The 16,355-nt window shown below is 40.2% G+C and overlaps 1 protein-coding gene across 8 annotated transcripts in view; it reads right to left on the bottom strand.

The window, feature by feature from the left end:
• The window catches only part of ELAVL4 (ELAV like RNA binding protein 4), a 145,635-nt gene that overhangs the window by 21,856 nt on the left and 107,424 nt on the right, over positions 1 to 16,355 (bottom strand). For all 8 annotated transcript variants that reach the window (XM_053247149.1, XM_053247148.1, XM_053247151.1 and 5 more), the window contains exon 3: positions 1,154 to 1,257. In XM_053247149.1, coding sequence (XP_053103124.1) covers positions 1,154 to 1,257 — 104 coding nt within the window. The remainder of the gene's footprint in view (positions 1 to 1,153; positions 1,258 to 16,355) is intronic.

Genomic DNA, 16,355 nt, shown 5'->3' with positions numbered 1-16,355 from the left:
AAAAATTCAAAAGGAAGAAGCGATGCATGATCAATCTTTTAAGGAGAAAAATCATGCACCAAGTGATCATAGAACTAAAATCATCAACGTGATCTACAATTTAAATCAAGCCAGGTTATTAATTTTTTTTTACTCTTAAAATTGGGTTTTATTTTTATTTTTAAAGGTATTTTTCCATCTTACTGGCAGAGTTTCTAGCTAGGTGAAGACGGCAACTTGCAGCTTAATTTTAATTTGAAAGTGGACAAGCAAGCTGCTGACTCAGTATTACATTTTAACACTTGGCATTTGATAAGGCTATTCCATTTTGTTGCTACATATTAACTCATTCAAGCAAAATATGCAGTAACTGCAAGAGACCCTAGAGTAAGCAATTCCACACGGTGTAAAAGATACTAATGCTGGTACCTGCTCTCTGTTAATGTGCAAGGAATGTAGTACATTTGGAAAGAATATGTTAAATACAAACATATTACAAATTATTACATCTGCATTCAATACAAAATGCCTGTAGTTTTTAATGAATCAATTAGCACAGAGAGTTCCTCTTTGAAATCAGGAGGACATTACAGCCCAGTACTACAGTTTCTCCCATGTAGAACTACAATACAGAGAAGTTAATGGAATGCAGCCCCGCTCTGAGATCAAGATGTCTTGATCATAGTTTCCTTTAAGAAATTGTGTTTCCGCAGAACAAATCCTGCAATGAAACCACTGAGTGAGATCACTGAGAGTACTAGTAGAAGCTGGTACTTGATCACTGGTAAACAAAACAAACAAAAAAAACCTGGTAGTTGATCACTCATTCTGGGCTAACTATAGATGTATCTGACAACAGGGTGTGCTATTTTGAAAATATATTTTCTGCTAGGATTTTTATGAATGACTCTCTAATGTTGAGTTTTGACAACCTGACTTGAAATCCTGTAATAAGTCATTTAAAGATTTTTCTGCTTTGTTTTTTCTGAACAAAAACAGTAGCAGTTTGAAAAGAACAAAAATTGCCATCTGCCATACCTTTCCTTTGTTCTAAAATAAGAGCTAGCTCAGCCTTTTGGGCTATTAAGAATGCCACAGTGAAGAGATCGCCAGACACTGTCTTATCTACACTCTTCCTCCTGAATTTAGCAAAACACTCTTTGTATTCTCTTACCTTTATGGTTTTGGTCTGGAGTCTGAGTCCATTTAAAGTGTTAATGGCTTTCTCTGCATCCTTTGGATCAATATAGTTAACAAATCCATACCCTAAACTCTGCCCTGTTGAAACATAAGAAACAAAAAAAAAAAGGACTCAGTATTCTTTGCAGAACAAGTGTACGATTTCCAAATGGGGGGGGGGGATTTGAAATCCTTTTCTCTGAAAACCTTTTCCACCTAACACTCTTGTCCCAATCCAGAAAGCATACCCATACAATCCCACTGCTTTCAGGAGGACTGCTCAGATATAAGAGGGTTTTTAAATCACGGGAGCCCCTGTGTTTAACAAGTTGCTGATTCTTCTAGATTCCATAGTGCCCTTAAAACTCTGAAAACTAACATGTATATATTGAAGTTTTACTAAAGCGGTCACACTTACTGAACTTTTTTTTTTTTAAACAGTAATCACATTAAGCAAAACAGAAGACAAAGGACAGATAGCAGCAGGATTAAATGCACACGTTTCAACAGCTTTGTGCTAATCAAATTAATAAACAGAATTAAAGAATCAGTTGTACAAACAACAGAAGTTCAATTCAAGTGAAATAAATATAATGCTCAACAGTGTTCCCTCTAAGGCGTGCACATGTGTGCGCGCTCACAAGTTTTTTGATGTCTGCTTATAGGAAGATGCTGAAAGGCATCATCTCATATTGCACTGGAGATGGCAATGGTAAACCCCTCCTGTATTCTACCAAAGACAACCACAGGGCTCTGTGGGCTCCAGGAGTCGACACCGACTTGATGGCACACTTTACTTTAGTTAATTTTAGATCCCACTCAGATTGAATCAGGAAGGCCCAGTTCTGAATGCATATGTGCACACGCTGCCTTGATACTGCCACCCAGAACAAAACTCATTCCACTATTCCACACACAGATGAAAAAGTTTAGAGGGAACACTGCACTCAAACCAAAGCGATGTTCATCAGTCGCCAACCAAATTCTGCCAAATGAGAAACCTTAAAATATCTTCTGCTTGTGTCCGTTTGTTGACAATTTCTTTAGACTATTTATATACTGCCTTTCAGCAGGAAAGCGGTTCACATTAAAAAATATTTTTTTAAAAAATAAGGACAATAAAATACATTTAACAAAACCAAAGAACTAAAAACTAGCATCTTAAAGCCAGCAAATTAGCTTATTGCACTGCTGTCATGACATGACACAAACATGAGCAGAAAGTAACATGCCAAGATTGATGATTTTTTTGTACTGTCTCCACTGTGCTCATAGAGTGCTATGAGAAAGGACGAAACAGTAAAACTGTTTCTGCGTTTGGATCGCAGGAGCCTATTTGAGCTGCCAAAATAATTTCAACAGCTTCTGTTTCATTGGTAGTGTCTGGGTTTATGTTATACTGGACATCTTCATCTAGGACAAATGGTTTCGTTTGGTAACGTCAAGCTAATTATGTACCATAGAGACTCATACAAAACAGGGACAAGCTGGGGCCTTTAATTTACTAGCAACATTTGAGTAAGGCTAACTGACCTCATCTCCCTACATACAAACTTCAGAACTTTGCTAGTGTCATGTGTTCTCCTTCTCTCTATCACACAAGGATATTTTACATATGATAATTGTAAAAAAGGTAACCAATACCAGACAGTACTACTGAAGTCCAGTTCACAGGGTCCCCTAAATGCTTTTTCATTCTCCTGTCTGAATACGCTCAGTCTAAGAAAATTACAGTAATTGTACCTCCACATGCTCCATGTTCCTCACAGGAGTTAAACATCCTATTTATTTTGTATTGGACCTTTCCCTCATTTTGTTTGATTCAGCAGCTTTTGATACAACTGACCATTTAAAAACCACTGATAATCATTGTTATTGATGATGTGTTGGCAGAGCTGGGAATCAATAACTTGAATTCTCAGTCTTAGATGGGTCACTAGGAATAGTTTCCTTAGTCCTGTGAGATCCTTCAGATTTGCATCTTACCCTTATTCCTCTTTATGAAGCTATAAGATGAAACTGAGATTGATAATGTGATGCTATCACTACCAGTATTTATGTCTGCTTTGCAGTCTCTGATTTTACAAAATGTGTGGCTACTCCGGGGGCCTAGGTGTGGGCAAGGCACCTTCATCTGGACAAGATGAAAGGGCACATTTTCATGTTCATACTGACAGCATAATTCATTACAAGAGCTGCTGTGATATTGTAGCTCAAAGAGTGAGCTATGAACCAGGAAGACCCTAATTCAAATGTCACCTCAAGTAGGTAACCATGGGCAAGTTATTCTCAGCCTCAACATAACATCTGCAGTATGGAGATTATTATTATTATGCCCCACATTGCAGACATCTACTTAACAGGATTGTTGTACAGATTACAAGAAGATAATTTATATGAAGCATTTTGAATATGCTAAATGCACTATTTAAATCCTATTATTTTCATCATGAGAGGGATCATTACAAATAAACCAAGTCATCCCCCATCTGAGGGAATTCAGGGAAGGTGCATCAAGCCAATGCCACATGATGTGACTCATTGTGATGTGACCTGGGGCTAAATAAAACATTATGTTAATAACTTGCTTGGTTTTTCTGTACTAAATAACAGCTTATAGGTGGGACAATGGAGACTTTTAATCTTCTGCCTTTTCATAGTCCTGAACTGGATCTGTTCCCTGCCACCTGCCCCCTGTCTCCACCCCCTGACTTTTAATCTTCTGCCTTTTCATAGTCCTGAACTGGATCTCTTCCTTGATCCTGCCCCATGGCTATGTGACCCAGAAAGACAGCTCTCATTGGCACCAATGGAAGCTTTTCTCCTGGGTCAGCCACGGGGGGGGGGGGGGGGGCTAAATCCAGATCAGCAGGAACAATCATTGCATCCTTCTCCTGGCAACAGCTATTTAGCATAGAAAAACTAAGCACATTATTAACATAACATGTAGTTTAGTTCTTAGCTTTCATATTATCAGTTGATAACTGCAATCATCTTGTGAAATACTTGAAGTACAAATTCACATGATTAATTGGTAATTATGATTAGAAAGATCCTGCCAACTGAAGCTTCTCCCACATTATACTGTATGTGCAGAAGGCAGTATTATGAAATTAAGTTATCTACTCCCACTAGCACTGTTGACTAGGCTTAGTTGTACAAACAGAGGGAGGAAATTTCTGGTTTCCCCCATTAGAAGTATCACCAGGACAAATGATCTCCCCAAAATGCTGACAGCTACTTAGTCAACATTTTAACTGAACTTAAATAAAGAGAAGAATTTACCCTTGCCTCCTTTACAAGTTATTCTCAGTTAGAATTTACAAGTTATAGTTATAATTATACTATTCCTGTATAATAGGGGAGAGGGGATAATTTTTTTTGTTTCTATGCATTTATGCAAAAATTCCCTATGTAATATTATACAGAGATCTTAAAAGATGATCACCTTTATGCCCAATTTATCACAAATGATCTAGTGGTTAGCGTGTTAGATAGGACTGGAGAGACCTGAGTTCAGATCTCCATTCAGCCATGAAACTCACTGGGTGACTCTGGGCCAGTCACTTATCTCTCAGCCTGGCCTACCTCAGAGAGTTGTTGTGAGGATAAATATAAACATGTATACTGCTTGGAGAAAAAGTAGGGTATAAACGTAAATAAATAAATATATGCATACAAATGGTTAATAATAGACACAGGTTAAACATAGAAGTCCACTCTTTCAGTAGACCACCAAACCTCAAACTAATTTTTAAATCAGCTCTCCCACGTTAACGTCCAGGAATGAAGAATGGAATTCATGAGAGAGAGTTTCTCAAATAATTCTATCAAGCTTAAAACACAATTTAAGGGTTTATAATGCGTGCTATTGAAAGATGTAAAGGCAGGAAAACCCTAGGGTGCATGATAACACTAGAATATATGTACATATATTCTAGTATATGTATGCATATATTACCCATTCATATATTTATGCACATATCACCTCAGTTGACTGAAGTAGAACTATTCAGAAAATAAATAGTGAGAACATGCAAAGCAATCATTACTTTTCAAGAAGTTCTGGGACACCCCGTCCTTAAAACAACACATGCTCTAACATATAACTATAATTACCAATTTCAATGAAATTATAGCCATCATCTTATTGTCAATCATAGCTTTACTAAACTATTCTCAAGATGTGTACGTTTGGATACAGAACTGAAACCATTTTAGGTCCAATGGTTCTGTACCCCAATTTTGGAACTTGAATGTTTAGTTTCATTGCCCAAGTTTCATCCTCAACTGGCTTGCATATGGACTGAAAAGCAGATGCAATGAAAGTATGCCATGTAGTTGCTAATTTTGTGCAGCTCAATAAACACAGGCAAGAACCAAATCAATCTATCTATCTAGCCGGTGTGCTTCCCAGACAGTGCCTAGTAAATACATTTGTAGTCATGTATATTGGGCAGCAGTGATATAGGGAGGTGCTGAAAGGCATAATCTCTTATGGTGCAAGAGGAGGAACTGGTAAACCACTCCTGTATTCTACCAAGAAAATCACATGGAATATGATCTCTGGGAGTCAACACTGACTCGATGGTGCATGCTCTCTCTCTGGGTATTTAAGAGAGGTCCTATTTAAGGCCCTGGGTATTTAAGAGAACACCTTCTTTGTTATGTGCCTCACCGCCCATTGAGGTCACTTGAGGAGGTCTGTCTCCAGTTACTGCCAGCTCGTCTGGTGGCCACACAGAGACAGGCCTTCTTGATTGCTGCCCCGAGATTATTGAATGCGCTCCCTGCTGAGATGTGATCCTCCCCATCCCTGACTATTTTTAAAAAACATCTGAAGACCCACCTCTTCACCCAAGCCTTTTCAGCTTTTTAAATTTGTAGTTTTAATTTTATACTGTTTTAATTTTATGTTGTTTTTAAATTGTTAAACTGTTTTAACCTTTTATATTTGTTTTAATTGTTTTTATGTTATTGTTAACCACTCAGAGACGAAGGTTTGGGCGGTATACAAGATAGATAAATAAATAAATAAATAAATAAATAAAATCCAATGAAACATGCTCATTGCAACACATGACAAAGTTCAATATTACTGTGGTCTCTCTGGAAATGTCCCTCTCTTCTGAATGGGTCTGCACTATCCATTAAAAGATCAGGCTTGCACTCTGAGGAGATTTTAGATCTAGCTGTCACTGTAGGCTCAAGTGGACATGGCTGAGGCTGACCAGATTACTTTAACATGTTGTATGATACTCTTGAAGACTTCATAAAATGAAGTTAGATCAATATAAAATTGGTACCGTTATGCCTTGCCTGCTTTGCAGCCATATACACCACTGCCCCCTGTGGCAACAATCCTCATTGCATGCAGGCTCTTGGGCTTCGTAGCTCTGAGCAGGCCCCATTCCAGCCTCCTACTCTTTGACCAGCTCACTGGAGCAGGAAGTATAAAGGGACTTTCTGGCTGAGGCAGCCTTACCTTAGTATCAAAGTTTGCCTGGTTTGTGGATTTCCTGTTTAATTTTCCTATCTGGTATGACCTTGGCCTGCTATGACTCTTGCCTCTCCTCTGACACTAACTCTTGCCTCTCCTGATCTGGCACTAACCTTTGGCGTGGCTCTTAACTTTGGCTCCTGTCTTAACGCTCTGATTGGACTGTCATTCTGGCTTGGCCCTCCTGCCTGCTCGTAGACCTTGTTTCCTGCTTTTGCCCCTGGTTCTGCCTTCTGATAGACTCCTTGGCTTAACCTTTTAAGCCTACTTTCCAGTAGATCACCCGGCATTTCATGTGCCCGTGTGTGTATGTGTGTGTGTGTGTGTCCTGGACCAACTTTGCAACGCCTGTACCAATATGAACCAAATCAGGTACAGTTTTAGGGACACATAGGGACACCTCAATGGTGTAGTTTGTGATTATGTCATCCACCCCCAAATAAGATGGCGGTCACATAAACATTTGAGGCAAAAGTGGGCTAATCCGGGGCTACTCAACTTCAGCCCTCCTGCAGATGTTGGCCTACAACTTCCATAATCCCTGGCTATTAGCCACCATGGCTGGGAATTATGGGAATTGTAGTCCAAAAACAGCTGGAGGGCCTAAGTTGAGCAGGCCTGGTCTAACTGATTTGAACTAAACTAGGTACTGTTGTAGTGAGTGAAATACATGGACACCTCAATGGCGTAGTTTGGGATAATGTCATCCACCTCAATCCAAGATGACAGACATGCCAACATTTGAGGTGCAAGTGTGCTAACTTGTGGACTGTCTAAACTGATTTGAACCAAATTTGCTACAGTTGTAGTGAGTGACACACAGGGATTCCTCAATGGTGTAGTTTATAATGATGTCATCCTCCCTGATCCAAGATGATGGATCACATAAACATTTGAGGCACAAGCGGTCTAACTTGTGGACCTTGATTTGAACCAAATTTAGTCCAGTTGTAGGGCTAATGAAAGGGAAGTAGGCAGATTAGTTCTTACTAGAACAACTGGTTTCTTTTTGCATGTGCACAGCACCTCATTCCTGGCACTCCCAGAACTAGATTCTCTGGTATTGATGTCCATGACCTGGCCACCCTGAAGGGTTGGGTGCTAATTAGGAGCAGGCAATGAGGACATAGCTCACCACTGCTTAAATAACTGAACTGGCTCCTACTTCATTTGGGGGCATAATAAATGCTAATGCTAACAATTAAAGTCCTTCGCCAACATGAGCCTATTCTATAGAAAGGTCATCTTTGGAAGCACCTCTGGATGCCATTACTGTTTGAGGTAGTGGGAGACAACTAGAGACAGGACTTTCTGGATGGCACAGCCCCTTTGTGGAATCTCTTCTCAGGAAGGCTTGCATGACACCTAATTTCATATCTTTTTGGAGTCAGACAAAGTCTTTTATTTTCCCAGGTTTTTACTTTCCTTACTGAATTGCTTTGATGATGCTTTGTATCTGCTGCTGCCTCTTGCATTGCTTACTGTGGTGTTTAAATTTATAATTAAATGCCATGGAATTATTTTTATTACTATTTTCAATTATTATTTCAAAGGACAGCATATACAGTCTTAATATAAATAAAAACAGAAATATCCCCAACCTAATCTAGCATATTGATTCCCAAGAAAGAATAGAAATCATAAGAGATGATTTCTCAGAAGATTAATTCCAAAAGTATATTCCAATATCTTTGAAGTAACTACAGTTTAGACAATGCATTATTTAGAAGTGTAAAAATGGAGGAGCAGTTCAGCATCAGTCCTTACAAGAAAAAGTTTCAAGGAAAATTAGACACTGACAACTATATACCTCAGCAAAAAGAGAAAAAAAGAAAAGAAAAAAGAAAGAAGCGGGGGGGGGGGGAAGACAAGATCTGTACATACAACCTGTCTGATGTGAAAACACGTTCAATTACCACTGGTTGCTGTATAATAAAATCTTACCCCAAAAAATCAGAAAAGTGGTCCATGAGTGATGAAGTCTACATTTTTTTAAAGAGTCAATTTCAGGCTTAAGCTACACATTACAGGGAGATCTGTGTTTTTCTTCTGCATCTTTTCAAAATCAAAAGCAGTTTTTTGAGAAAAGTGCAAGATGTTTAACTCTTTTCACCCTTTATTTTTGGCCTTAAAATCTCTTGCTACAAGCTGCTCTTTCAGCAGCAGGGAGAGAGCTGAAAATCACCCCTCCCATAATGCGTGACAGAAAACTCTGGTGTGTCAGCACAAGCTAAATCTGACTGGTGACCACTGTTTACCACTGCAGCCAATCACATGCTTCCAGCAAGCAGGATGCTGGATTAGATGAATCACTGGTCCTCTCTGTCCAGCCTTGCACATCTGCCTAGACTGATACTATTTTGTTGGGGTGGCGGAGGGGAGAAACCGAGCACTGTGCAATATGCAATTTCAGCCTTTTGCTGAAATCCTATAGATACTTAGTTCTGAGTATAAGTCTCACTGAACTTAGTAAGACATACTTCTAAGTAAACCTGCACAGCAAACCTAAGCAACCCTAAAAGTCACAGAACAAGAAAGAAGGCGACCTTGGACTTAATCCTGAGTGGTGTCCAGGACCTGGTGCAAGATGTCAGAGTTGTAGAACCAACCATTGGGAAATAGTAACCATAGTGTGATCCAATTCAGCTTATATGCAAGTGAAGCACTGCCAAAGAAGTCCAATACAGATGTGTTGGACTTCAGAAGAGGAAACATCTCAAAAATGAGGGGATTGGTAAAAAGGAAGCTGAAAGGGAAAGTCAGGAGGGTCAAATCACTGCAGAATGTATGGGACTTATTCAAAACCACAATAATAGAAACTCAGTTGGAATGTATACCAAGAAGAAGGAAAGGTATCACCAAGTTCAGGACGATGCCAGCATGGCTAACGGGTAGAGTCAGGGAAGCTATAAAAGGGAAGAAGGATTTATTCAGAAAATGGAAGTCCTGCCCAAACGAAGCGGACAGGAAGGAAGATAAACTCTGGCAAAAGAAATGCAAGGATACAATAAGGGATGCAAAGAGAGAGTTTGAGGAGCATATAGCTAGAAATGTCAAGGTTTTTTTTTAAAAAAAGTGTTTAAATATATCAGAAGCAGAAAACCTGCCAGGGAGGTGGTTGGATGATGAGGGCATGAAAAAGATTATTAAGGAGGATAAGGAGATTGCAGAGAAGCTGAATGAGTTCTTTGCATCTGTCTTCATGGCTAAGGATACTGACCAGATACCCACTCCAGAATTGAGCTTCTCAGGCTTGGAGGCTGAAGAATTGGGCCAATTTGAGGTGATGAGAGAGGATGTTCTAAACTGTCTTGAAAAACTAAAAATTAGCAAATTGCCGGGGCCAGATGGAATCTATCCAAGAGTTCTGAAGGAATACAAATGTGAAATTGCTGGTTTACAAGCAAAAATATGTAACTTGCCCCTACAATCAGGCTCTGAACCAGAGGACTGTAAAGTAGCTAATATAATGCCAATTTTGAAAAAGTGGTCCAGGGAGGATCCGGGAAATTACAGGCTAGTTAGGTTAACTTCTGTGCTGGGTAAATTGATGGCAAGCATACTTAAGGAAAAAATGGTTAAATATGCAAAAGAGCAGGCCTTGCTGCAGCAGAACCAACATGGCTCCTGCAAGGGCAAGTCTTGCCTCACTAACCTTTTAGAGTGCTTTTGAGAGTGTCAACAGGCATGTGGATAAAGGTGATCTGGTTGACATACTATATTTGGACTTCCAAAAAGCTTTTGACAGACTTCCCCAGCAAATGCTCTTGAGTAAACTTAGTCATGGAATAAGGGGAAATCTGGTTGAAGGACAGGAAATAGAGGATTGGAATAAATGGGGAAAGTTTTCAAAACTGTCAGCGTTTTGTCACCGAGAGCCAGCGTGGTGTAGTGGTTAGAGTGCTGGACTAGGACTGGGGAGACCCGAGTTCAAATCCCCATTCAGCCATGATACTAGCTGGGTGACTCTGGGCCAGTCACTTCTCTCTCAGCCTAACCTACTTCACAGGGTTGTTGTGAGGAGAAACTCAAGTATGTAGTACACCGCTCTGGGCTCCTTGGAGGAAAAGCAAGATATACATGTAATAAATAAATAAATAAATAAATAAATAGGAGGGAAGTAAGAAGTGGGAGCCCTCAGGGATCTGTACTTGGACCAGGGCTCTTTAACTTATTCATAAATGATCTAGAAGTTGGAATAACCAGTGAAGTGGCCAGATTTGAAGATGACACTAAACTATTTAGGGTAGTGAATTCCACAACAGATTGTAGGGAGCTGCAAAAGGATCTCTCCAAACTGGGGGAGTGGGAGACAAAATGGCAAATGTGGTTCAATGTAAGAAAGTGTAAAGTGATGCATTTTGGGACAAAGAACTCCAACATAACATATACACTGATGGAGTCTAAGCGGTTGGTGACTGACCAGGCGAGAGATCTTTGGGTCATGGTGGACAGCTCATTTAAAGTGTCAACTCAGTGCACAGGAGGTGTGAAAAGGGCAAATCCCATGCTAGGGATCATTAGGAAGTGGACTGAAAAGAAAAATGCTAATATTATAATGCTCTTATTCAAATCTATGGTGTGGCCACATTTGGAGCACTACATGAAGTTCTGGTCACTGTATCTTCAGAAGGACAATTTAGAACTGGGAAAAGTACAGAAGAGGGCAACCAAGATGAGGAGGAGCCTGGAGCACCTTCCTAATGAGGCAAAGCTACAGCATCTGGGGCTTTTCAGTTCAGAAAAGATGCGACTACAGGGAGACATGATCGAGGTGTATACAATTATGCATGGAGTGGAGAGAGGAAATTTCTCTCGTCTCTCTCACAACACTAGAACAAACAGGTCATCCCATGAAACTGAAGGCTGGGAAATTTAGGACCAAAAAAGGAAGCACTTTTTCATACAACACATAATTAATCGATGGAATTCTTTGTCATGGGATGTGGTGATGGCCACTAGGTTGGATAGCTTTCAAAAGGGCTTAGACAAATTGATGAGGTACAGGTGTATCAATGACTACTAGTCTGGTGGCTATTAGGGATGTGCACGGAACCAGGTGGGGGGTTCTCCCTTTAAGGGCAGGGGAGGGTGCATTTACTCCTCCCCCTTCTTTCCCCACACCAGCACTTGGTTTTGGTAAACGTCTTTGGGGTGGCAGTTTACTTCTCTGTCACCCCTTCCTCCTCTTTGGCAGGAAGTATCGGGTGCATGTGCACTTGCGCACATTTCGATCACGCATACATGACATGTGCACATGTGCCCAATACTTTCGGCCACTTCTGGCCGAAGGGGAGGAAGGGGCAGCAGGGAACTACACTGCCACCTCGAAGGCTTTTACCAAAAGCGAGAACTGGCAGAGGGAAAGCGGGGGGAGGGTAAGTGCACCCTCCCCCTCCTTAAAACGAGACCCCCTACCTTTGAACCCACCCAGTGTTTAAAAAGGGCCTCCGAACAGGTTTGTGAACTTTCTTAGTGGCATAGGACACCTCCAGCTTCAGAGGCAAGAGGACTCTAAATACTATTTGTAGGGGAACAACAGCAGGAGAGAGGGCATGCCCTCAGCTCTGCCTGTGGGCTTCTCAGAGGCATTTGGTGGACAACTGTGTGAAACAGGATGCTGGATTAGATAGGCCTTGGCAGGGCTCGGCTTATGTTCTTAATGACTTCCTTTATAGTATTTACCTGTTACATAAATAATTACATATGTTTATATTTGGATCACAAGTAACTGAATGAGATACTGGGTAAAAAAGACATTCTCAGTGAACTTGGAAGACAATAATCCTACCAGACAATTGTTCACAACTAGACAAAATGATGTGTGTGTGTGTGTGTGTCCAATTTTACGATAAAAGCAGCTATGTGTGTGCATGGATGATACTGGGGCTCGGCATTGGGGATGAATTTAATCCTGTGCTGTTTTCCTGATCTAAATTGCTCCCCGAAGCTATTTGCTCTGGCATAGGAAAACATACAAGTACTTGTATGTCTGTGTATTCCCAAGTGGAGCACACAGCAGGGATCTCAGCTGGGAAAATGGCACAGGAAGCGTTAAGTCCTTTCCCCCAGTACCAAAGCTCAATCCCTTCCATGAGGATTCTTTAAACAATTCAAAGGAGAACAAATTGAGCATACTTTCCACTTCTTTTAACATGATTCCTCTCTCATGTGGTGTGTATTTGGTTTGTGATATGTGGTATTCAATGCCCATGTAAGAAAATGTATGTTGCGAAGACATCAAGATCATCTTTAAAAAAAAACACGCATTGGTAAACATCTGAGCAACGTGAAATGTAAAAAAGGGTGCTCCTTTGGTAACGCGCGCTCTCTCTCTCTTTTTAAGAGGAAAAAAAAACATTCTTTTAGACATATACAATTTTGGGCTATTGAAAAAATCACACATGGCAATGATAACATTTTATTTAAGAGAGAAGCATGGTGGATTTTGGAGCTGAACATTTTGACTCCACAGGGGTTAAATGAGGATCTTGACTTTCTGGCCATGCTTAAATGAGGGGTGATATGTTCCTTTAAGCTTATGTTTGACAGTTAATGAATTATAGCTGGGTCTACTGGCAAAAGTATAAATTTGCTTCTCCAGTCGGGAATGGTATAAGCTTGGTGTGAGAAGGCAAAACTTCACTTGCAAAATGGTCTCTTGGAAATACTACAAATGTAAGTAGTCATGAACTTTACATGTTGATTTTATATTGTTCCAAATGTGTTTTCATCAAGTGGTTTAACTGTAATATTTGAAAATGTTATTTTAGTTTGCCCCTGAAGAAGGCTTCAGCTGAAATGCATTTGGCTAATTTAAGTTTCCACAGCAACATGAGACTATATCTACTTTTTTGTATCCGACTCTCAGTATAAAGAGACGTTGTCTTATAGTTTGAGTGGTTGTCATCTTCAAACATGGCTGATCAGCAAAAATACAAACAAAAACCCTGTTAGGGTCCTCTAGATTCCTCCAGCCCATATGCATACATTTGGTTTTCCTCTGTCAGCACATGGATTACAAAGGGGTAATACCTATACTTTAAGTGGCAGCCATATTAAAGCAAGATGGGAGACTGGTAAAAAGATATCCCCTTAGGATCACCTTCTGTGTGCTGTGAATTTTGTTTTTGTTGAACTGTAACTTGATTGTGAGCCCTTTGGGGACAGGAGAACACCTTATTGATGTATCTTTCTATGTAAACTGCTTTGAGAACTTTGGTTGAAGAACGGTATATAAATATCTGTAGTAGTAAAGGTAACAATTATTACAGGGAGACGCATACATATGGGCATACACACCTCTTTAGGAAGTACAAGTGGTGATCTACTTGAGGCTGAGGTAAGAGAAGTGGGTCACATACCAAATTGCAAGAGGGGGCGGGGCTTCCTCTTATCAAAACACTGAATTTTGCTCTGGAAGGACCCAAGGTGTGTCCTGTGCCTGTGTGAACACCCATTAGTGTGATTGGATAACAGGATCACACCTGGAAGTACTACGAAGAACCATCTTTTGTTTTTGCTTCTTAGCCAGTAATTCTAGCACAGCTTAGCATTGAGCCTCTTCTCATAACCACATATTCCTGGGTAAGATGGAATAAAATCAGGAATCTCGGCTTGTCTGGGGAATCAGGAAGTCTCCTGACCCAGCAATTACAAACCTGGGTAACCCAGATCCACTACCCAAGTTATAAGTTAGGTAGGAGGAAAAGAGACCATCCTACCTTCTTTTCTGGCCATCTGTGCTGCTGCACAGCTTTAAACTGCTCCCCGGAAGCTGGTGGCCACATTTACCATAGAATCCTGTGGCTTGCAGGGTCAGGGAGAGAATAGCTTCTGCAGTACTGCCTCTCTGCTGCTCCTGCAATGCATTGTGCTATATGTGAAGGCCCCAGCTCCTAATTTCAGCACTGGAGAATGCTGCTGTGGCATTCATGTGAATATGTACTTTAGTCTTCCTAAGACTCCATCATCATCTTTATTTGTTACCCGCCCCATAACAAATTGTCTATCACCTTTAAAAATGTGCAGGAGAACACTAGACTGATATGGAAGGTAGTTCAACCATCACATTAAAAAGTAGTCCTTTTCAAAGCCAATATAGCTACTACAATTTGTGACAAACCTGTCTCTAATCGGTCTAAATATAAGGAATCATCATTGGTGAAATGAATGTACCGAATTAGATGTCCTAAAAATTGTGTCTATTTCTTCTTCAGCCAAACAAAACAGTATGGGGCTGACCTCATGAAGAAAGGTCTCTCTCAGCTGTTCTCATTAAGGTCTTTCAAGAATAATTAATAGTTCTAGATAATATCAACACAATATTGCCAGTCTTATGACACTGCAGCCACCCTGTCTTGATCACTTTGCTAATTATAACAGGACTCTTGGTAAAGACAAAAACACAAAGTAGGCAAATAAGGAATGGGTTGAATCCTGTTAACAGCATGACAGCCTGACAGCTACAGAGATCAACAAGAATCTGGTCTGATGCCTAATAATGGGCAACCTCCTGTAAAAACCAAGGATCTTTGGCCATAGGACAAAAAGAGTAATGAGCAATATAAAAGGGGTGCGGGGAGATTATATCTGGTTTTAAAATGGAAAGAGAAGAACTCTGGGATGTCGCCTTTTCACTGCTGAGAAACAGTCTCCTAAGAAAATGAGAAAGGTCTCTGACTCTGATGGCAAAGTAATGAGAATTTAACATAACCAGAAAAACCCACCCAAATAACTCTTGCTAATGTCATGCCATTCACAGTTGCTGGTCTTGTGCCCTTCCCCCCCCAATGTCTTCCAGCAATTACCAGCTGCAGCCGTACTACTTTATTCTTACAGCAAACCCCAGTTGTAACTGACTGTACTACCAAAATGGGATTGGTGGTGGGCTTATAGAGTACAAGGTAAATTGAATACAATGCAAAGGGGTGAGATGATGCTTCCAGGTGTGAAGACTGCCATTATGAATCCAAGTCTTCAAAACATAATTGGCTATCTTAAGGCAATCCGGGTTTTTGTCTTGAAACAAATGGGTAGGGCTAGACTAAGCCATCGTTTCAAGGCAATCATAAGTGATATGACTGTGTGTCAAAGCCGAAGCAGTTCTGCTGGTTAGCGTGTCCTTAATTTTTTTTCAATGTTCAGTCAAAATATTAGTTGCATGATCACGTGGGGAGTGGGACTGACTGAATTCCAAAGGGAAGACTCTCAAGCAAAGACATCTACCATGTATTGTCAATGTAGCATTGTTGGAAGAACATATAAATGGTCTTTTTGGAGGAGAGGACTTTCTTTCAAAAACAGGTTAATGTCTGTAATGTAATAACCAGCACAATACAGCAATACGTATATTAATAGAATGTTCAGCAAACTACAAAATGAAATAGGTCAACAGAGAACCCCATGAGTTATAATTGCTGTGGACCTAAAATAAGAAAGAAAAAGGGACTAAATTTATAAATATGAACAGATTTTTCCCCACAGAATGACAAACTTACAGTGCAACCATCCCAAACCATATACTTCCTCATGCTGCTTTCGTAACATCCCAAGTATGCCGTAATGCCTATTTATGCACCCAAGAAAATACCCACAGGTATCTGCCTAATTTTCCTTTGCCTCAAGTTAACCACCAGCAAAACAACATATGCCTCCATATACATCTCATTTCATGAACTATTGTTTCAGAAACCAC

This window comes from Hemicordylus capensis, chromosome 4 (genome assembly GCF_027244095.1).
Source record: "Hemicordylus capensis ecotype Gifberg chromosome 4, rHemCap1.1.pri, whole genome shotgun sequence".
NCBI lineage: Eukaryota > Metazoa > Chordata > Lepidosauria > Squamata > Cordylidae > Hemicordylus > Hemicordylus capensis.
Note: the sequence above shows the minus strand (reverse complement) of the source record. Positions and strands in the feature narration are given on the sequence as shown.